The sequence below is a fragment of the Nannospalax galili genome, unplaced genomic scaffold (genome assembly GCF_000622305.1).
Source record: "Nannospalax galili isolate Female #2095 unplaced genomic scaffold, S.galili_v1.0 scaffold1436, whole genome shotgun sequence".
NCBI classification, from domain to species: Eukaryota; Metazoa; Chordata; class Mammalia; order Rodentia; family Spalacidae; genus Nannospalax; species Nannospalax galili.
This window is the reverse complement of record NW_008338997.1, coordinates 503,102-523,965: the sequence shown is the minus strand read 5'-3', so window position 1 is coordinate 523,965 and position 20,864 is coordinate 503,102. Positions and strand designations below refer to the sequence as shown.

The 20,864-nt window shown below is 50.3% G+C and overlaps 2 protein-coding genes across 3 annotated transcripts in view; both read left to right on the top strand.

Annotated features, from left to right (window-relative positions):
• Nucleotides 1-237: 237 nt before the first annotated feature.
• On the top strand, nt 238-16,195 carry Ccdc151 (coiled-coil domain containing 151). Of its 2 annotated transcripts, none has more exons than XM_008833586.3 (13): nt 238-628; nt 4,902-5,023; nt 5,109-5,186; nt 8,613-8,783; nt 8,874-8,975; nt 9,066-9,191; nt 10,251-10,373; nt 11,071-11,223; nt 12,749-12,909; nt 12,991-13,147; nt 14,493-14,648; nt 15,419-15,503; nt 15,834-16,195. In XM_008833586.3, exons 1-13 carry the CDS (start codon nt 385-387, stop codon nt 15,950-15,952), a joined length of 1,797 nt encoding a protein of 598 aa, XP_008831808.1. In that variant the 5' UTR covers nt 238-384; the 3' UTR covers nt 15,953-16,195. The 2 variants fall into 2 exon arrangements, with proteins under 2 accessions (XP_008831808.1, XP_008831809.1); XM_008833587.3 differs by having other exon boundaries at nt 239-628; nt 12,991-13,144.
• A 90-nt stretch (nt 16,196-16,285) lies between these two features.
• Nucleotides 16,286-20,864, top strand: part of Rgl3 (ral guanine nucleotide dissociation stimulator like 3) — a 21,338-nt gene continuing 16,759 nt past the window's right edge. Inside the window, exons 1-6 of the mRNA XM_008833624.3 lie at nt 16,286-16,471; nt 16,700-16,761; nt 17,167-17,280; nt 17,992-18,218; nt 18,325-18,378; nt 18,530-18,744. Of these exons, the coding sequence (XP_008831846.1) occupies nt 16,729-16,761; nt 17,167-17,280; nt 17,992-18,218; nt 18,325-18,378; nt 18,530-18,744 (643 nt within the window). The 5' untranslated portion in view covers nt 16,286-16,471; nt 16,700-16,728. The remainder of the gene's footprint in view (nt 16,472-16,699; nt 16,762-17,166; nt 17,281-17,991; nt 18,219-18,324; nt 18,379-18,529; nt 18,745-20,864) is intronic.

Genomic DNA, 20,864 nt, shown 5'->3' with positions numbered 1-20,864 from the left:
AGCCTCACGCTTAATGGCGGTGTAACTTGCCTCCATCTTGGGAGTGGCGGTGTCCTCAGCACGTACAGATAGTTCCTGAAAATGACTGTGGAAGCCCACGGGGGGGGGGGGGGGCACGTGACTGGAGAAGTGCTCCTCCCCTCTCTCCAAATGATTGCACAGTTCTTTGGCCCCGCCTTCTTGTGGGACCGCCCCTCCGCGCCCCGCCTGGCCGGGAAAGAGGTTACTTAGCAACCGAGAAATGCTGAGGCCCTCAGTTACGCAGTCCGCAGAAGTTTGTTCTGTGAGCCCTGAGAAACCGCTCTGAGGATCCTGGATTGAGGAGGCCAATTTATAGCTGCTCTACTTCCCCTTAACGGCTTCTTGGCCTAAACTCAAATCATCATGTCGTCTCCTCTGTGCTGGGCGGCGACGACCAGCGCGGTGTCTAGTCAGGAGCAAGTTTCAGCGTCCTCTTCCAAACCCAAGGGCAATAAAGTTCAGGCCCATCACCCCAGAGGCAAGGCTTTGGGCCAGGCACAGGCCTGGCCCCGACCCCATTCCAAAGTGGGAGCCTTCCACTACCATTCGGTGAAGTCTTCTGTGCACGCACAGATTCTTGAATTACAAAGGAAGATCCAACTGTTAGGTAAGATGGCTGCAGAGGGCACAGAATGATCAGGGGTCAACAGTGTCCACCTGGTCTTCTGACCAGGCACTGTGTGATAAAGGTGTTTCCCTAGTGGGAGTCTAGGTGGCCAACTTGTAAAGGCAAACGCTCAAATTTGTTTGTATTTTACCTTCCTTTTCGAACTTACAGGTTCAGAACTGACAGGACTGTATTTCACATTTAGTTTTTATTTTATTTTATATTTATTTGGGTCTTTTCAAGACGGGGTCTCCCCATAACCCAGCTGGCCTGGAACTCACTTTATAGACCAGGCTGGCTTCCAGCTGACAAAGATCTGACTGCCTCCTGAGTGCTGGGATTAAAGGCATGCATCACCACACCCAGCGTTGTGGTGTGTGTGTGTGTGTGTGTGTGTGTGTGTTTGCATGCGTCTTGTGGGTGTCTGCAACCTCAGCATAGTGTCCACAGAGGCCCAAAGAGGGCATTGGATACCATGGAGCTAGAGTTACTGACAGTTATAAGCCACCTGGATGTGGGTTTATGGGGTGCTAGGGATTGATATCTTTTTTTTTTTTTTTTTTTTTTTTTTTTTTTTTGTCTTTTTGGAGCAGGGTCTCCCTGTAGCCCCAGCTGTCCTGGAAGCTGCTATGTAGACCAGGCTGGCCTTGAACTCACAGAGATCAGCCTGCCTCTGCCTCCCAAGTGCTGGGACTAAAGGCCTGCGCCACCACACCTGGCTAGAAGTCATTTTATTTTATTATTTTTGTCTTTTTGAGACAGGGTTTCCCTGTAGCCCCAGCTGTCCTGGAACTCACTATGTAGACCAGGCTGGCCTTGAACTCACAAAGATCCGCCTGCCTCTGCCTCCCAAGTGCTGGGATTAAAGGCTGGTCAACGCCTGGCCAACCAGTGTTCTTAACCACTGAACCATCTCTCCAGCCCCATAATAATTTTTTTTAAAAAGCCAAGTTGATGGCTCACACCTATAATTCTAGCATAAGAGAGAGAGGCCAAAACAGGAAGATTGCCATGAGTTCCTGGGCTACCAAATGAGATCCAGTCTCAAAACACCAAAATTATTCTCATTTTTTTAAACCTTTTTAAATATTTTATTTTTATTTTATGTGTATGAGTGTATTGCCTGCATTATGTGAGTGCACCCATGTCGTGTAATGCCGAGGAGGTCAGAAGAGGGCTTCAGATGCCCCTGGAACTGGAGTTAAGGACCGTTCATAGCTGCCATGTGGGTGCTGGGAATCGAACCCGGGTCCTCTGCAAGAGCAGTCAGTGCTCTTAACCGCTGAACCATCTCTCGAGCCCCTTTGTAACCTTATTAAAAAATATATTTTATTTTATGTGTATGCATGTATTGCCTGCATGTAGGTAAGTGCACCTGTGTTGTGCAATGCTCACGGAGGACAGAAGAAGCTGTTGGATCCCCTGGAACTGGAGTTATGGACAGTTGTTAGCTGTCATATGGGTGCTGGGATTCGAACCCGGGTCTTCTGCAAGAATAATCAATGTTCTTAACCACTGAGCCATCTTTCCAGCCCCTAAACTTAAATTTATTTTTATTTTTGTTTTAGCCCTGCATGGTGGTGTATGCCTTTAATCCCAGCACACTGGAAGCAGAGGCAGGCAGATCTCTGTGAGTTCGAGGCCAGCCTGGTCTACATAGTGAGTTCCAGCCCAGCTGGAACTACAGAAAGATCCTGTCTCAAAAAGACAAAAAAATTATTTTTGCTGTGTGTGGTGGTGCACACCTTTAATCCCAGCACTTGGGAGGCAGAGGCAGGCAGATCTCTCTGAGTTGGAGGCCAGCCTAGTCCACATAAATGAGTTCCAGGCCAGCTGGGGCTACAGAAAGACCCTGCCTCAAAAAGGAAAAAAAAATTGGTTTTATGTGTATTAGTGTTTTTTTCTGCATGAGGGTGTCAGATTCCCTGGAACTGAAGTTATAGACAGTTGTGAGCATGTGGACACTTGGAACCAAACCTGGGTCCTCTGCAATAGCAGCCAGTGCTCTTAACCATTGAGCCATCTCTCTAGCCATCTCTCGGTTTCTCCCCTTTTTATTCATTAAAAATATTTTTATTTAGCTGGGCATGGTACTCGGGAGGCAGAGGCAGGCAGATCTCTGTGAGTTCAAGGCCACCCTGGTCTACATAGTGAGTTCCAGGACAGCTAGGGCTACAGAGAGACCCTATCTCAAAAAGACACCCCCAATTTTTTTTTTAATTTTATGTTTTTACCTGCATGTATGTATGTAAGTGCACCATGCACATGCAATGTCTTTAGAGGCCAGAAGAGGGCATTAGATCCCCTGAAACTGGAGTTAGGGATGGTTGACAGTTGATAGCTGCCATGTGGGTTCTGGGAACCAAACTGGGGTCCCATGAAAGAACAGTAAAGCAGGGTCCTCTGGAAGTGCTCTTAACTACTGAGCCACCTCTTTAGCCCTGCCCCCCATTCTTTTTGTTTTATGTCTTTTTGAGACAGAGTCTCTCAGTAGCCCCAACTAACCTGGACCAGCCTGGCCTGGAACTCATAGAGATCGGTTTGCCTCTGCCTCCAGAGTGCTGGCATTAAAGGCATGTGCCAGGATACCTGGCTCTACTTATTCCTTTTTTTTTTCCCACTTTGGCAAGCCCAAGTCCTCATGCAGGCTAGACAAGCATTTGACCACTGGACTACAGTGTTTTTAACTGGCATGGAATACTTACACATATTTATCAGATAAAGGGTGCTATTTCAATATGGTGTGCCATAATTAGATCATGATAATTGGCATATTAGTCACCAGAACTTCCATGATGTCTTATCCTCTTTACTAGCTATTTGGAAATACACAATTAGTTGCTTACCATAGTACTGCACTTTAGGTCATCTGAATTCATTTCCTTGCACCCAGCAACTATCCTGTCTCCATCATCAAGAGCCATTATACTATTAAGTTGTATAACTGGGCTTGGTGGTGCATACCTGGAAGCCCAGTACTCAGGCTGCTGAGGCAGGAGGATCCAGGCTAGCCTGAGTTACATGAGACTCACTTTAGAGAGACCAGAAAAAAGATGGTTCCAAAAGGTCTTCTCATGTGTCAGGTGTGGTGGAGCACATTATCCCAGCACTTGGGAGGTGGGAGCAGAAGGATTAGGAGTTCAAGACCAGCCTTGGCTACGCAGTGAGTTAGATACCAGCCTGGGTTATAAGAGACCTTGTCTGGGGGGGAGGGGGAGAGCCTGGAGAAAGCTAAATAGGACTGGGACCAGAGTTTGGATCCCAGCACTCATGTGACAAACTGGGCATTCCTGCAAATGCCTGTAACCATAGCTCCCGAAGGGATGGAGTCAGGAAGATCACTGGTGTTTGCTGTTTTCCAGCCTAGCAGAGACATGAACCCCAGATTCTGGGAAAGACTCTACTACCTTCAAAAGGAATGGATAAGGGAGTGGTTAAGAACACTGGTTGCTGCTCACCAGGCATGGTGGCGCATACCTTTAGTCACAGCACTTGGGAGGTAGAGGTAGTTGGAGCTCTGTGAGTTCAAGGCCATTCTGGTCTACATAGTGAGTTCCAGGCCAGCTGGGACTACAGGGAGATGCTGTCTCAAAAACAAAAAAAAGTTTGGAAAAAATCGGCAGAGTAATATGGTGGACATGCAATGTCCTCTTCTGGCCTCCAAGTACATAGGTTGCATGGATCACCTTCCCCCTCCGCCCACACACACACATACTTAACTTTTAAGTAAAAGTTCTGGGAGTATAGTAACTGGTAGTGCACTCACTTAGTATGCACAAAATCCTGAGTTCCACACCCAGTACTGCATAAAGCAGGGTGTGATGGTACAGGATGTAATCCCAGCACTTGGGAAGTAGAGGGAGGAGGAACAGGAGTTCAACACCAGCCTCAGATGCATAGTGAATTCGTGGCCAGCCTGGGCTACATGAAACCCTATCTCAAAAGAAAGGAAGGATAGAGGAAAGAAAAAAAGAGTCTGGCATGGTGGCGCACACCTTTAATCCCAGCACTTGAGAGGCAGAGGCAGGTGGATCTCTGTGAGAACAAGGCCAGCCTGGTCTATATAGCAAGTTCCAGGACAGCTGGCTATGGCTACAGGGAGTCCTATGTAGGAAGGGAAGGAGAGAATGAGGGGGAGAGAGGGAAGGGTGCGGGGAGGAGAGACAGGAAGAAAAGACAGAAAAGGTCCTTTCTCTGGGAAGTGCCCCCCACCTGCCCACCACCTACCCACTCACACTGTGCTGTGCTGCCTACCCACTTCCTCTGCCCCTAGAGGGTGACCGGAAAGCATTTTATGAGAGCTCCCAGTGGAACATCAAGAAAAACCAAGACACCATCCACCAGCTTCAGGAGGAGACAAAGGCTCTCCAAGCCCAGCTGAAGGACCTGCTGCAGGTAAGGGTGCAGAGGTAAGAGGTAGAATTTGGGGTAACATGTACGTGACCCCTGGGAAGGCTGACCTGGCTCTTCTCCTTCACAGGGAGATTCAAAAGTGGTCCTTGAAATACTTCAGGAATGGAAGTCAGAGAAGCCACACCTTAAGGACAAGACCTGCAAGGTTAGCGTCCCCCAAATCCTCCTCCTCTTTCACTCCAACCTGGGTCCCCTTCACCCTGGACTTCCTGTTTCCAACTGCCTACTCTCCAGACTTATCTCTATGCCAGCTGTTGATCACTTATTTATTCAATGAAAATAAATATTGGATTTTTCGTTTGTTTGTTTGAGACAGGGAAACACTCTAACCCAAGCTGACCTGGAACTTGCTGTGTACATCAGGCTGGCCTCAGACTTACAGAGATCTGCCTGTTTCTGCCTCCTGAGCACTGATATTAAAGGTAGGTGCCACCACGCCCAGCTAGAAAACAATTTAGGATTTATTTTTATTTGTATCTGTGTGTGTATGACTGCTGTGTGTGTGCAGGTGGCCAAAGAAGTCAGTAGTGGGCACTGGATATCCTAGAACTGGAGGTACAGGCATTTGTGAGCTGCCCAACATGGGTGTTGGAAACTGAACCTGGGTCCTCTGCAAATGTGTATGTGCACTTGAACCCACTGGTGTCACAGCACATGTATAGAGATCAGAGAATAACTTTCTGGAGTCCTCTCTTTCTACTTCATCGGTTTCAGGGTTTGAACTCAGGTCATCAGGGTTGGCACTTTTCCCCACTGAGCCATCTTGCCAGCCCATCAACGAAATCTCTATTATACATTGACCTTGTATTTGACTCAGTGTTCAGTGCAGAGAAAAAGCAGAGCAAGGCCTCCTAAGAAAGTTATGTAGTAGTGGAAAACTGACAGGAACTGAGCCTAGTGGCCCACACCTGTGAAGCACCACAGTGAGGCAAGAGGACCAGGAGCTCAAGGCTCCTGGAGCTGCATAGTAAAATCTGAAAATGCTCTCAAAAAACAGGAAGGGCCTGGCTTGGTGGCATATGCCTTTATTCTGGCACTCAGGAGACAGGTAGGTGGATCTCTGTGAGATCCAGGCCAACCTTATCTACATAGTGAGTTCCAGGCCAGCTGGGGCTACAGGGAGACCATGTCTAAAACAAAACAAAGCTAATAAACAAAAAACAGGAAGGGAGGGAGGGATGGATAGAGGAAGAAATGGCTCAGCAGCTAAGAGCCTGTGCTGCTCTACCAGAGGACCAGAATTTGGTTCCCAGCACCAATGTAGGGCAGCTCACAACTGCCTGTAACTCCAGCTCCAGGGGATCTGACACCCTCTTTTGGCCTCCTCAGGCAATGACACATATGGCATATACACACAGATACACATGAAAAAATCAGTAAATCTTTAAAAAATTTTTTTAAACTGGCTCAGCAGTTAAGAACACTGCTCTGGCAGAGGACCTGGTTTGGTTCCCTGCACCCACATGGCAGCTAACAATTATCTGTAACTCCAGTTCTAGGGTATCTGACACAGGCATTGCAAGCATGTGATGCACTTACATACAGGCAAAATTACTCATATACATAAAATACAAATAAAAAATTTTAAAACTTAGACCGGACATGATGGTGCACACACCTTTAATCCTAGCACTGGGGAGGCAGAGGCAGAGAGGCAAGTGGATCTCTGTGAGTTCAAGGCCAGCCTGGTCTACATAGTGAGTTCAAGGCCAGCCTGCTACATAGTGACCACACCTGACTTCTTTGAAAATTATTATAGAAATTTCCAAATTGCCCTAAGGTCTCAAAAAGACCAAAAAAAAAAAAAAATTTTTTTTTTTAATTAAAACACAACATCAGAAGTTCCAGACAATCTGGTTGAGTCAGGAGGTTACTTGAGCCCACAAAGGTTTTTTGTTTGGTTTGTTCTTTAAAATGTTTTTAATTTAAATTTTTAATTTATATTTTATATATATGAGTGTTTTGCCTGTCTCAAGGCAACAATGCTAAGAGCAACAGAAGACACCTGCTCTCACTGCCATGTATGTCCAACTCCACACTCAATGCATGCACCACATACATACTCTTATCTACCAACACACACAGAGACAAAAACAAATAAATAAATAAATAAATAAATAAATAAATAAATAAATAAATGTGGCTGGAGGTGTCACTCAGTTGGTACAGTGCTTGCCTAGCATACACAAGGCCTTGGGATCAGTTCAAAGCACTGCATAAACCAGGTAGGGTGGTGAATTCCTGTAATCAAAGACCTTGGGAGGCTGAGACAGGATGATCAGGAGTCAAGATCATTTTGTGCTACATATCAAATTCAAGGCCAATCGGGACTAATGAGAACTTGTTTCAAAAAAGAGGTAAAGGCCAGGTGTGGTAGTGCATGCCTTTAATCCCAGCACTCAGGAAGGAACTAGAGGCAGGTGTATCTCTGTGGGTTTGCTAAGTTTGAGGCCAGCCTGGTCTACATAGTGAGTTTCTGGTCAGCTGGAGCTACATAGTGAAACCCTGTCTCAAAAAAGGTGGAGGGACATGGGGAGATGAACTGTGGAACTAGGAAGAACCCGAGATGGTTCAGCCAGTAATGTGCTTGCTGCTTATGCAGGAGTACCTGAGTTTGATTTCAAGAACTCCTATAAAAATCTGGCTGTGTGTCAGCAAGATGGCTCAGTGGGTATAGGCACTTGTTGCCAAACATGATGACCTATGTTTGATCTCCAAGATACACAAGGTAGAAGGAGAACTGATTCCCACAAGTTATCGTTTGACTTCCACTTGTGTGCCCACACACAGAAATAAATATAATAAGGGGGAAAATCCAGGTGTGACTGCATACATCTGTAATCCCAGTGATGGGGAATTGGAGCCAGGAGGCCAATCCCCAGAGGTTTGGCCAACTAGTCTAGCCGAATCAGTGAACTCCTGGGTCACTGAGAAACCTTGTCTCGAAAACAAGAATATTGGAGAGTAATTGAGAAAGACACTAGATATTGACCTTTGGCCTCCACATATGCACACATACAAGTGCACATGCACCTCCATGTACATATGCACACACACAAGTAAGCATGCACACACAAAGAGGAGGGGGAGAGCTGACAAGCTCAGCTGGTAGAATGCTTCTTAGCATGTGCAAAGCTAAAGGCCTTGTTTTGATGCCCAGGACCTCATCAAATGGAGATGATGACACACAAATTTAATCCCAGCACTCAGGAGATGGAGGCGGGAGGATAAAAGTTCAAATTCATCCTTACCTACATATTGCTTGAAGCCAGCCTAGATTACATGAGACTGTCTTTAGGGAAAAAAAGAAAGGACTGGAGAGTTGGTGCATGCCTTGCACGCATACACACACCCCCCACAGAAGAACAGAAGGTTGGAGGGAAAGGGAAATGGAAGGAAGGGAAGAAGGAAAGGAAGGAAAGGAAAAAGACCACATTGGAGACCAAGGGCCCTGGAAGCCAGCACTCAAAGGCTTCCCTAGGAGATGAGAGGAAGCCCTGCAGGAGGAGGGAAGACAGAAAGCCTGGGATATGCAGACTCATGCCCCGCCCTTCCCTGTCCTTCCCTGCAGCAGGCTCTGGAGCACCTGGAGCACCAGCTGAGGGAGAAGGTGAACCAGCTGAATGCCCTGCGACACCAGGTGACACTGCGGCAGAAACGGCTAGAGGAGCTGAAGCTGCAGCACAGCCTGCGCCAGCTGGAGATAGATGAAGTGCAAGACAGCAGCACAGAGGTGGCCAAGGTGAGGCTTTCCAGGCGCTGCAGGGTCCTGGGGAGGCAGAGAATGGAGGGTGGTGTAGGGAGCTTGGCCCAGCCCTGCCACCCCCACTAGACCATGCGCAACCTGGAGAATCGTCTGGAGAAGGCACAGATGAAGGCAGAAGAGGCTGAGCACATTACCAGCGTGTACCTGCAGCTCAAGTCTTACCTCCAGGTAGGGAAGCATTGGAAAGAGAGGTAGATGGTGAGGGCAGACTTAACTAGGGACAGGCAGTCACAGGCCTGACCTCCCTTTGCACACCAGGAAGAAAGTCTCAACTTGGAGAACCACCTAGACTCCATGGAGGCTGAGGTGGTGAAGACCAAACATGAGGTAGAAGAATTGAACATGATGAATCAAGAGGCTCTCAATGCCCGGGACATTGCCAAGGTGCCAACCCACCTGCCCCACAGGGGAAGGGGTCCTCCCAGCTACCACAGTGCTATGTGACATTTCCTGGGGCAATGCTAACCAATGTAGATGCATCCTGTATACAGAAGGAACCATTCCACCAAAGTTCATTTTTTTGATGAAACAGTGAGTTTATTGGGCTTTAAAATTTTTTTTATTATTTTTATGTATATGAGTGTATTGTCTGCATGTATGTAAGTGCACTCATGTCATACAAAGATTGCAGAGGCCAGAAGAGGGCATCAGGTCCCCTGGAACTGGAGTTACGGACAGTTGTTAGCTGCCATGTGGGTGCTGGGACTTGAACCTGGGTCTTCTGAAAGGACAGCAAGGGTTCTTAACCTCTGAGCCATCTCTCTGGCCCCTATTGGGCTTACTTGTGTATTAATAAAAAGCCCACTCCAGGAGCTGTATGGCTGGCTCAGCAGTTAAGAGCACTGGCTGTTCTTGCAGAGGACCTGGGTTCAGTTTCCAGTACCCACATGGTGGCTGACTACTGTCCATAACTCATAGCTTCGGTTCCAGCGGATCAAGGGCCCTCTTCTGGCCTCCACATGCAGTGACTGTAGAGGCCAGAGGAGGATGTCCATCTCCTAGAAATGGAGTTCCAGATGACTGTAAGCTGCCCTGTTGCGGTTGCAAACCAAACCTGGGTCCTCTGGAAGGGCAGTAAGTGCTCTTAATTGCTGAGCCACCTCTCCAGTCCTGTGTTTGTTTTTTTTTTTTTTTTTTTGAGACAGGGTCTCCCTGTAGCCCCAGCTGGCCCAGAACTCACTATGTAGACTAAACTGGCCTCCTTCTCATAGAGATCCACCTGTGTCTGCCTCCAGCATGCTGGGATTAAAAGATGTGCGCCACCATCCTGGCCTAAGGAGAGTATGTTTCAATTCAGAGGAAATAGCCTCTCAACAGAGGTCTCTAGGAACCCTAGGCAGAATCCCCTGTTGTTTTTTAGCCTTTCCAGCGGTGGCAGGTGTGTGGCCTGGGTCCCGTTTCTAGACTGGATAGACACCAGTGCCCCCTTTGCCTGCCCTCTAGAACCAGCTGCAGTATCTCGAGGAAACTGCTATCCGAGACCGCAAGAAGCGTGAACACTACATAACCAGTTGCAAGAAGCGCGCAGAAGAGAGGAAACTTCAGAATGAGCGCATGGAGCGCAAGGTATGCACACCCAAGAGTACAGGGCTGCACAGACCCAAACCAGCTAGGTCTCAGCTAGGCCTCTCCTACATGCCCACATCCAGACCTAGAGCCTTTGCTGAACTTGACGACTGTCCTGACTGGCTCCCTCCCTCAGTCCCCCCTCCACTTGTTGTCCCATTTTGGCTCTGCCATCGCCTCCTGTCTTCCCCTAACTATATACCCGCTTGTTCTAAGTCAGACCTGGCCTCTAGTCCGCCCCTTTCCATACATCCTGCCCCTTTCTGGAGGCCACACCCTTCTACAGCCCCACCCCCTTGCACTGGTTCTGAGGCCACCTCTTTTTTATTTACTATTTTTATTTTATGTGTATGAGTGTATTGCTTGCATGTATGTGAGTGCACCCATGTCGTGCAATGCTGTGGAGGTCAGAAGAGGGCTTCGGATTCCTCCATGTAGGTGCTGGGAATCGAACCCCGGTCCTCTGCAAGAGCAGTCAGTGCTCTTAACCGCTGAGCCATCTCTCCAGCCCTGAGGCCACCTCTTGTCCAGTACTCCTGCCCAGATGCTCTTACCTAGTCGCAAGCCTTTGCCCTGCCCCCTTATGAACTTGCCAATCTAAGCTTGGTCTTTTGGTCTTTGCCCCATCCCTTATCTGAGAGTGGGAGTTGACCCTGACCATGGCCTTGACTTTTCCTTCCCCCTCCGCCTGGCTCAGACACAGCGGGACCACATGCTGGTGCAGTCTGAAGATATAGTGCAGGACCACCTGCGCAACAAAGAGCAGGAGCTGAAACAGCGCTGGAGCATGTACCAGATGGAGGTGATGTTCGGCAAGGTCAAGGATGCCACTGGAGTGGCTGAGTCTCACGTGAGTGTTGCGGGTACACACAGCACTCTCTGCCCCCTGAAGCAACTCAGCATCCCACTCTTGACCACTTCTGGGACATTTTCCATGACCTGGTTCTGGGGTCCTGCCTGCTAACACGGACTCCAAAACCAGTTTCTCTATTTGGGTTCTCTGAAAGCCCATACCCCTCAATTGGAGTTAATCTCCAGGAGATCCAAGATTCTGACCTATGAGGTCATTTGTGGCCCCGAGTCCCCTTTTCGGAAGTGGATCGGCCAGCTGGGTCTATGTAGGGAGTTCCAGGCCATCCTACATAGTGAGACTGCCTCAAAAAAACAAAACTAAAAGCATGAAAAGCTGGGAGTGGAGATGCACCCCTTGAGTCCGAGCACTGGAAGGCAGAGGCAAGCAGATCTCTGAGTTCAATGAAGGCCAGCCTCATCTACATAGTGAGCTCCAAGCTAGCCAGGGCTACATAGTGAGACCTTGCCTTAAAAAACAAGCCAGGTGTGGTGGCTCACGCCTTTAATCCCAGCACTTGGGAGGCAGAGGCAGGTGGATTTCTGTGAGTTCGAGGCCAACCTGGTCTCCCATAGCGAATCCAGGCCAGCCAGGGCTACAGGGAGACCCTGTCTCAAAAAAGAAAGGAAAAAAACAAGTGGATTATGGCAGGTGAAATGGCTTAGTGGGTATAGGTGCTTGTGCAGAGCTTCACCACCTGAGTTCCATCCCTCGAACCCACGTGGTGGAAGGAAAGAACTGACTCCCCTATGTTGTCCACTGACCACTTGCTGTGGCATGTGTATAATTACACCCACACAATAAACAGATTAAAAGAAATTTTTAAATAGATAAAGAAGGGGGTGGAGGGCTGGTTCAATGGTTAAAAGGACTGACTGCTCTTGCAGAAGCCCTGGTTTGGTTTCCATTACCCACAGGATGACTAACAACTCTAACTCCAGTTCCAGGGAATCCAACGCCGCCTTCTGGTCTCTGTGGGCATTGCACATATGGGTGCATTTACATGCATGCAGTCAAAACACTCATACACATAAAACTAATAACAAGGCCGGGTGTGGTGGTGCAAGCCTTTAGTCCCAGCACTTGGGAGGCAGAGGCAGATGGATCGCTGTTGAGTTAGAGGCCAGCCTGGTCTCCACAGGGCGTTCCAGGCCAGCTGGGGCTACAGGGAGATCGTGTCTCAAAGAGACCCAAAACAAAAGGAGGTGGGTCAGGAGGGCTGATCCCTTACAGCATTTCCTTGGGGGACTGGACGAGATCCCCCGCCAGAACTTGCAGGCGCCATGATTTTTTAAGTAGCTGTGGTTCACCGCCGTGCTGTGCCGGCGTTATAATTTCAGCTGACTCAAACATAAGCAAATAATCAGGGAAAAAATGATTTGGCCTTGAATCAGCCTGGAGACTGACCTTCACAGTCCCCATACACCGCTGTGCCAAGGCCGCCCTCCGAAGCCACTTGTCCAGTGAGGTGCGTCAGGTGCAGCCCCTCCCTAGACCCGGCCCTGACTGGTTGAGCGGCCCGCAGGCAGTAGTGCGGCGGTTCCTGGCCCAGGACGAGATCTTCACGCAGCTGGAGACTCTCAAGAAGGACAACGAGCAGGCGTTGGTGAGGCTGAAGGACGAGAAGCAGCGACTCCAGAGGGAGCTGGAAAACCTCAAGTACTCAGGGGACGCCACCGTGGTGAGGTGAGGCCCCGGTGACCGAGGGAGGCGGCGGGGGCGCTCGGGCTCGGTCGCGTGGGCAGGTCGACCTCCCGGTCCCTGCAGCCAGCAGAAGCGCCGTGACGAGATGCAGGAGTCCCTCCGTACCGAGGAGCAGCGGCGCCGCGATGTCCAGGAGCGACTGGAGCGCACTTCACGGGTCCTGCAGACAGCCAAGGACAGCCTGGAGCACCTAGCCAACAAGCTGAACCACATCGAGGTGGTAGGCCCCGCCCCAACAACGCGGCAGCTTCCAGGAGACCCGCCCTAAGAAGGCCCCGTCCCAATGACGCTCCACTCCTGAGAAGCCGGGTCCTCAGGAAGCTCCCTCTGCTCACAAAACCCCGCCTAAACGAAACCCACCCCTAAGAAGGTCCTGCCCCGCCCTCAACGAGTCCTATTCAGCAGCTCCAACAGAGCCTCTCCTGACAAGGCTCCGCCCCACGGAAATTCCACGCCCAACAAAGCCCGGCTCCAACAGGTCCCGCTCCTGACAAAGTCCCACCCCCACCCCAATGAAGCGCTAGTTCTTAAAAAGCTCCGCCCCCAGCCGGGCGTGGTGGCGGGCAGGCCTTTAGTCCCAGCCCTGGGGAGGCAGAGGCAGGCGGATCTCTGTGAGTTCAAGGCCAGCCTGGTCTACATAGTGAGTTCCAGGACAGCTGGGGCTGCAGGGAGACCCTGTCTCAAAAAAGACAAAACAAACAAACAAACAAAACACACTCCTCCCCGAAAGAAGAGTCATTCTTAGGGAAGCCCCACCTGAAGAGGTCCAACCTCCAAAGAAGCCATGCCTAAAGCCGCTCCGCCCCATTGAAAGGCCCTTCCCACTTCCTTGCAATGCACCTGATGGTGCATCCACGCGGTCTGGGTTTCTGTGCCACACAAGTCATAGGAAGCCTGGCCCAGTCTCCAGCCCAGAACGTGAGGCCCCGGGTACAGACGATAGCTCCATCCCACTCATCAGAGACTGAACCCCACATTTCTGGGGAAGTCCTCCCTCAAACCCGACACCCACCCCTCGGGCAAGACCCACCACGCTTATGACACCCCACGCATATGACACCCCACTCCAATCGTGAAGCCCCAGACCAGAGAAGCCCTGTCCTGCCCGCAAAAGGCTCATTTCTTCAAAAAGCCATCCTCAACCAAGTTATTAATGAGAGTTATAAAGCTGGGCGTGGTTGTGCACGCCTTTAATCCCTAGCACTTGGGAGTCAGAGGCAGGCGGATCTCTGGGAGTTTGAAGCCAGCCTGGTCTACATAGTGAGTTCACTGACAGCTGGAGTTCCAGGAGGGAGACACTGTCTCAAAAAGACCTAAAAAGAAGGTTTTAATTATGAACCTGGGATAGCCCTTCTCTGCCATGGAACCTCCCTGTAGTTCAGAGGTTTCGCCCTCGAGGCGTAGCCTTTAATTTCGGAGTCCCCGCCCCACAATGCTAAACATCTCCATGGGTAACTCCAATTCATGGGTTTCAGCTCCCTAGAAAAAGCCCTACCCCTGGGTAAAGCCCATCCCCTCAGAAGTCCCGCCCCTTCTGGCTGACCTGGCCCTGCCCCTGGCTGCAGGATGACAGCTCTTTGGCAGGAAAGAAGTTAGATCCGGATGCAGAGGACTACCTATCTAACTTGCTGGTACTAGTAGAAGAAAAGCTGCTGAAACTACAGGGGCAGATTGAGAGCCACGATGTGCCAGAAATGTTACGCCACATGACGGATCGTGAGGTGCCCCTGAATCACTGGGCAGGACTGGAGACACCAGGGGAAGGGGGAGGCAATCCTGGGGAGGGTAGGATGGAGACTGAGAAGGCGGTCTTAGGAGCAACAGATGGGAGTGTGGAGAGATGGCTTTAGAGGGAACTGGGAATAAGAGCACTGGCTGCTCTTGCAGAGGACCCAGGTTTGCTTCCCAGCATCCACATTGCGACTAACAATTGTCCCTAACTCCAGTTTCAGGGGATTCAACACCCTCCTCTGGCCTCCTTGGGCATTGCATGCAGGTGGTACACTTATATGCAGACAGAACACTCATACACATAAATAAACCTGGAGTCAGGCAAGGTGGTACAGGCCCTTCCCAGCACTCTGGAGGTGGATCTCTGTGAATTCAAGGCCAGCCTGATCTCCATAGTAAATCCAGGCCAACTGTGGCTATTAGGGAGACCCTGTCTCAAAAAGGCCAAATTAAATAAATAAATTTTGGGCCCGGCATGATGTACATGCCTTTAATCCCAGCATTTGGGAGGCAGAGGCACGTAAAGCTGAGAGATGTGGGAGGGTCCCAGAATACTGGGCTAGGCAATCAGAGATGGCCCTAGAGAGGCCTATGGGCAGGGCTTCTGAAACTGGACAGTAGGTTTGTGTTACAGAGTGGGCCTGAGAGATGGGAGTAGGCCTTGGTCTCTGCATAGAATCAGGGCATTATTTCCAAGTAAGGGGGCTGGGGGAGTCAGAACTTCACTGATGTCTCCACCTCTCTCTCCTACCTCCTGTAGTTCCTGGCCACCTTAGAAGGAAAACTGCCCCTCTACAACACCCGCATCCTTCTGCCGGTAGCCAGCATCAAGGACAAGTTCTTCGGTCAGTCCTGACAAAAGGGGATGGAGTTGGGCCAAGGAGTGAGGTGTATGGGGTGGAAAGCTGCACAGAGGCAGGGAGCTAGAACTCTGGCCTTTCAGAAGAGATAGCTCTTGCAGAGGACCCAGGTTTCTTTCCCAGCACCCACATGGTGACTAACAACCATCCATAACTCCAGTTCCAAAAGATCTGATGTCTTCTTCTGGTCTCTGAGGGAGGGCATCGCATGCATGTGGTGCACATACATATACATGCAGGCAAAATACACAAAAAATAAATGAAGATAAACAGGCTAGAGATCTCATCTTCCCTAACCCCGTGCCCTCTCTACAGATGAAGAGGAGAGTGAGGAGGATGACCACAACATGGTGACCCGGGCTGCCTTCAAGCTCCGTTCCCAGAAGTTAATTGAAACCCGCAGCAAGAAACGGAGTAGATCCCGCAGGCCCTAGATGCCTAGTGAAATGTCCACTCGATGCCTCCAGGCCTCTAGGGAGCCCCTCCAGACTCCTCTGGGTCCAGCTATGGGTGTTTGGGGGGGGGCATGAGGTCCCTTCAAGGGCTGGAGCAGTGAGCAAAGCAGACCAATTCTGCTGGGAGGAGAGGGAAAGGTGGGGCCAGATGTTCCCGCAGTAAATCTCCCAAGGCTGGTCAGCACCAGCCTCAGAATTGTGCAATAAAGGTCACAGACCAGAGTCCTGGTGTTCACCTCTTCTTGACACTATATCGCCCCCAAACGGCTCTTCCCACAAAACTCTGGGTCACAGACCACTTCCCATCTTCCGATCTGGGGTGATAGGACTATCACCTGGCAACACAGACTTCAATGTTTCCCTCCTTATCCTCCAAACATGAGACACTCCTATACTTGAGGCTGCTCAACCTCTGACTGAGGACAAAGGACTTCTGGCTTGTGGACACAGACTTGCCCCCCATTTATCTATGCACAAGTTAGGTGGTCCACACTGAAGGTCAGTGAAAAAGATGGCTGTTCTGGCTGACGGATGGATAGACACCACTGGGGAGAACAGGGGCTTCTGGGTGTGCTTGGGCCCTGGGGCCTGGCTGGGGACCCCTCAGAGCAGTAGGAATGCCTTGCTCAGTCCCGTCCCGCCCCTCGAGGCCCTACAGCCCCGCCCTACTGCCCCAGAGCCCAGCCACTGCCCACCAGTGGCCGGCCCTTCCGCCTCATTCTGCAGCTACAGGGAGCCGGACGAGCACCTGGGCCATGGAGCGCTTGGCGGGCAAAGAGCTCGCCCTGGTAAGAGGGGTCTAGGGATCTCCGGACCCCGCATCCCTGGTGTGCCCCAGATTCAGAAATTCCAGATACTCAGCCATCGATCGATTCCTAACTTCAGCAAAATGGATCTTCGCCGGATCCCCACTTTGGGATTCAGCGAAACGGCTAGTTTTCTGAATGGGGGCGGGGGTCTGAGCGCATCTCAGAAGGAGGCGAGAGAAACCTTCTTTGTGACACAGAACACTGAGATGTCCCCAAATGCTACTTCATCCACTCGGGATTTGGGAGGACGGTACCTGTGGTGCAGAGGGTCTCAAATGGGATTCCATTCCAAGTTTCTAAGACTGCCTAGGAGAGGGGGGGCCCTACGCGTAAAGGCCCCCGGGGCTGAGACTGGGACCAACCTGAGCCCGCCTCCGCCACCAGGCGCCACTGCAGGACTGGGGCGAAGAGACCGAGGACGGTGCAGTGTACAGCGTCTCCCTGCGCCGGCAGCGCAGCCAGCGCGCGAGCCCAGCGGAGAGGCCTGGGAATAGCCAGGTGAGGAAGGGACTGGACGTGACCAGCTCCGGGCCAGCTCAGCTCAGAGGCCTGGGCGTGGCAAGGTGAGGGAGAAGCTGGAGAGCCCAGAGTGGGCCTCCCAAGTGCACCAGGCTGGGAGGAAGGGCAGAGCTCAGAGGCCACCAGGTGCTTGAAAAGGGCCAGGGGGTGGCCAGGTGACCAACGAGCAGATCCAGGAAATGGGGTGGGGCCAGGTGATAGTGCGTCCTCTAGAGGGATCTGGGGGCAGCAAGGTGAAGCTGAAAGGCAGAGTGAAGGAGAGCCGGTTTAGTGGGCGGGAGCCGGAAGGAGGGGGTGGAAGGAGGAGCGGCTGGGTGAAGGTGGATGGGCCGAAGGCATGACCAGTGAAGCAAGACTGGCAGGTTGGATTGAAATCTAGGGTGGCCTAGTGTGAGGGGATAGAGGGCTGTGCTTAAGAGGACTGGGCTTAATAACCTATCTGGGGAGCCCCAGGTTTTCGGAAATGGACAAGGTAAAAAGCAAAAGAGGGGGCCAGGGCGTGGTGGTGCACACCTTCAGTCCCAGCAGTCAGGCGGAGCTCTGTGAGTTTGAGGCCAGCCTGGGCTACATAGTGAATTCTAGGTCAACCCTGGCTACATAGTGAGACCCTGTCTTTTAAAAACAGTGCTTGAAAGCGGCGTGCTTGGGCGCCCCTCATGCTGTCTCACCCCCCCTTATCCCCTCCCCCAGACTCCAGCTACCTACACCTTCCTCCACTACCGCACCAGCAAAGTGCGGGTGCTTAAGGCTGCCCAGCTGAAGCGGCTGGTGCATGAGTTAGTGTCTGGAGACCGGGAGCAAGACCCAGACTTTGTGCCTGCCTTCCTGGCCACTCACCGGACTTTTGTGCCCACAGCCGTCGTACTTGGCTTTCTGCTACCCCCTCCACCGCCGCCGCCGCCACCACTACCTCCTGGGTCAGTCATTTTCATCCCAGTTCTCCATCGGACTTGGAACACCACAACTTGAACCCTAAAACCCCATATCTTTGACCCCTTCGTCTGATGAATGCTGTCTTCCCAGGGTAGACCGGAAGAGTCCAGAGGAACAGAACTTTAGTCTCAACAAGAATCTCAGGTTGGTTTGCACCCCCCCACACACACCCTCCCAAAGGAGCATGGGGGAGGGGACCTCAGCGTCAGCGATGAGGCCTAAGGGCCTGAAGTTGGCTAGTTTGAACTGCCGAGGTTGGACTCATTTCTGAGGGCCCTTCCCTCACTGTGGCCAGGGCTGTGGTTTCTGTGCTGGGTTCTTGGCTGCGGGACCATCCTCAAGATTTCAGAGACCCCCCTGGCCATCCAGACCTGGGCAATGTTCGGATATTTCTGGGCTGGGCAGCCCCAGGAGGGGCAGAAGCCAGGGAAGCAGAGAAACTTCTGGAAGATTTCTTGGAGGAGGCAGAGGTAGAGCCAAAAGAAGGGAAGCAGATACTGGCTTGGGCAGGTGAGAAACCATTACCATTCCTACCTGGTACCTGCCTGAGGCTATCTACCCCTCACCAAATTACAGATCTTGGTCACATCTTTTTGTTTTTGTTTTGTTTTGTTTTTCTGAGTGAGTTTCTCACTCTGTAGTCCTGGCTGGGCTAGAATTCACTATGTAGATCAGACTAGCCTCAAACTCACAGAAATCCACCTGCCTCTGCCTCCAGAATGCTAGGACTAAAGGTGCGTGCCACCACACCTTTTATCATGGATTCTGGGATGGGATCACTTACTCTTCAGGACTGAAGCAAGTGCTATTACTAGCTGAGCCATCCCATTGACCCCTTTATTATTATTTTAGTTTTGGTTTTAAAGACAGGGTCTCATGTAGCCCAAGCTGGCCTCAAACTCATCACTTTGTAGCCAAGGATAACCTTGAAAGTTTGATCCTTCTGCCTCTATCTCCCCTGTGCTAGGATGTGTGCCACCATACCCAGTATTATTTTTGTTATTGTCTTTTAAAAGATTTTTGCAAGGGGCAGGGTCTTGATATGTACCCCAAACTGGCCTCATCTCTATGTAGCAGAGGAGGACCCTGAACAGGTGCATGGTTTATGTGGTACTTGGGATTGAACTTGGGGCTTTCTGTGTGCTAGGCAAGCAGTCTAGCAACTAAGCTACACCCCCAGTCCCTTCCTCAGCCCCCTAAGTTCTGGAATTGAAGATGATACCAACATAAAGCTTGGTATTTTGTTCAGTGTTTGTTTTGGGTCCTAGGGAGGGAACCCAGAGCCTTGTACCTGCTAGGCAATTTTCCAGTGATTCTAACTTATTAGATATCTGCAGTTATGATAGAATGCATTCCAAGAAGTCATATTGATACTTTATTGTAAGTATCAAGGTATCAGCAAACACTATAGAAATAGTTGACTGTCAATTGGAGGCCAGTTTGATCTACATAGGTAGTTCCAGACCAATCTGGGCAGTGAGCCCTATTTAAAAAAAAAAAAAAAAAAAAAAAAAAAAGGGCTAGAGAGAGGGCTGGAGAGATGGTTCAGTGGTTAAGAGCACTGACTGCTCTTGCAGAGGACCCGGGTTCGATTCCCAGCACCCACATGATAGCTACTCCAGTTCTGGGGGAATCCAATGCCTTCTTCTGACCTCTGTAGGCATTGCACGATACAGGTACACTTACACAAATGCAAGCAATACACTCATACACATAAAATAAATTTTTTTTAAAAAAAAGGGCAGGGCTGGAGAGATGACTCAGTGTTTAAGAACACTGAATGTTCTTGCAGAAGACCTGTCACTCACATGGCAGCTACAACTGTCGGTAACTCCAGTACCAGGGGATCCAACAGCCTCTTCTGACCTCTGTGAGCATTGCACGACATGGGTGCACTTACCTACATGCAGGCAATACACGCGTACACATAAAATAAAATAAAAAATAAAAGAAGAAAAAAAAGAAAAGAAACTTTATATACCTCATTTAGATTACCAGTGGGGCCAACAAAATGACTCATCTGTTTAAGAAGCTTACTGCCAAGCCTTACAACCTGAGTTCAGGGTTGTAAGGGACAATCTGGGACCCACATGGTGGAAAGAGAGAATTGACTTCAAAAAGTTATCCTCTGACCACACACGCACGCACACACGCACTGCAATTTTCCATTTATTCATTCATTTATTTACATTTTATTTATTGGGGGGCATAGCATGCATGCATGTGCTGCTGAGCCATCTTGATGGGCGTTGAATCTCCCACACTGTGTTCTCTGAGCCTACCTTGTTTCTCTGCATGTCATTCATGACTGATGCCTGGCTTTTCAGAATCCCAGGAGTGCAGGAGAGGAGGATCCTATTAGCTTTGTCCCGCAGCTCTGTCCCTGGAAGCAGGAACAATACAGATTAGTTGATGAGTAATTGCACCCTGCTTAGCAAGTGTCATCTCCCATCTATGTTTGATCAGAGTCTATATCCCTAATTCTCATCTCTTAATTCTCATCCTTAAATTCCCATTCCTTAAGACTCATCCCTTAATCCTCATCTCTAATCCTTGTGTTAAAATGGCTGCAGTCCTCTCTCTATGGAGTAGCAGCCACTTAGCTATCCCTAGTGACAAAGTCATATATA

Bases quoted from the DNA above. Each gene is read 5' to 3' on its own strand.
- Ccdc151 (XM_008833586.3), top strand. From the start codon at position 385: ATGTCGTCTCCTCTGTGCTGGGCGGCGACGACCAGCGCGGTGTCTAGT. The intron at 629-4,901 runs GTAAGATGGCTG...CTCTGCCCCTAG, and splicing joins AAGGAAGATCCAACTGTTAG to AGGGTGACCGGAAAGCATTT. The intron at 5,187-8,612 runs GTTAGCGTCCCC...CCTTCCCTGCAG, and splicing joins TTAAGGACAAGACCTGCAAG to CAGGCTCTGGAGCACCTGGA.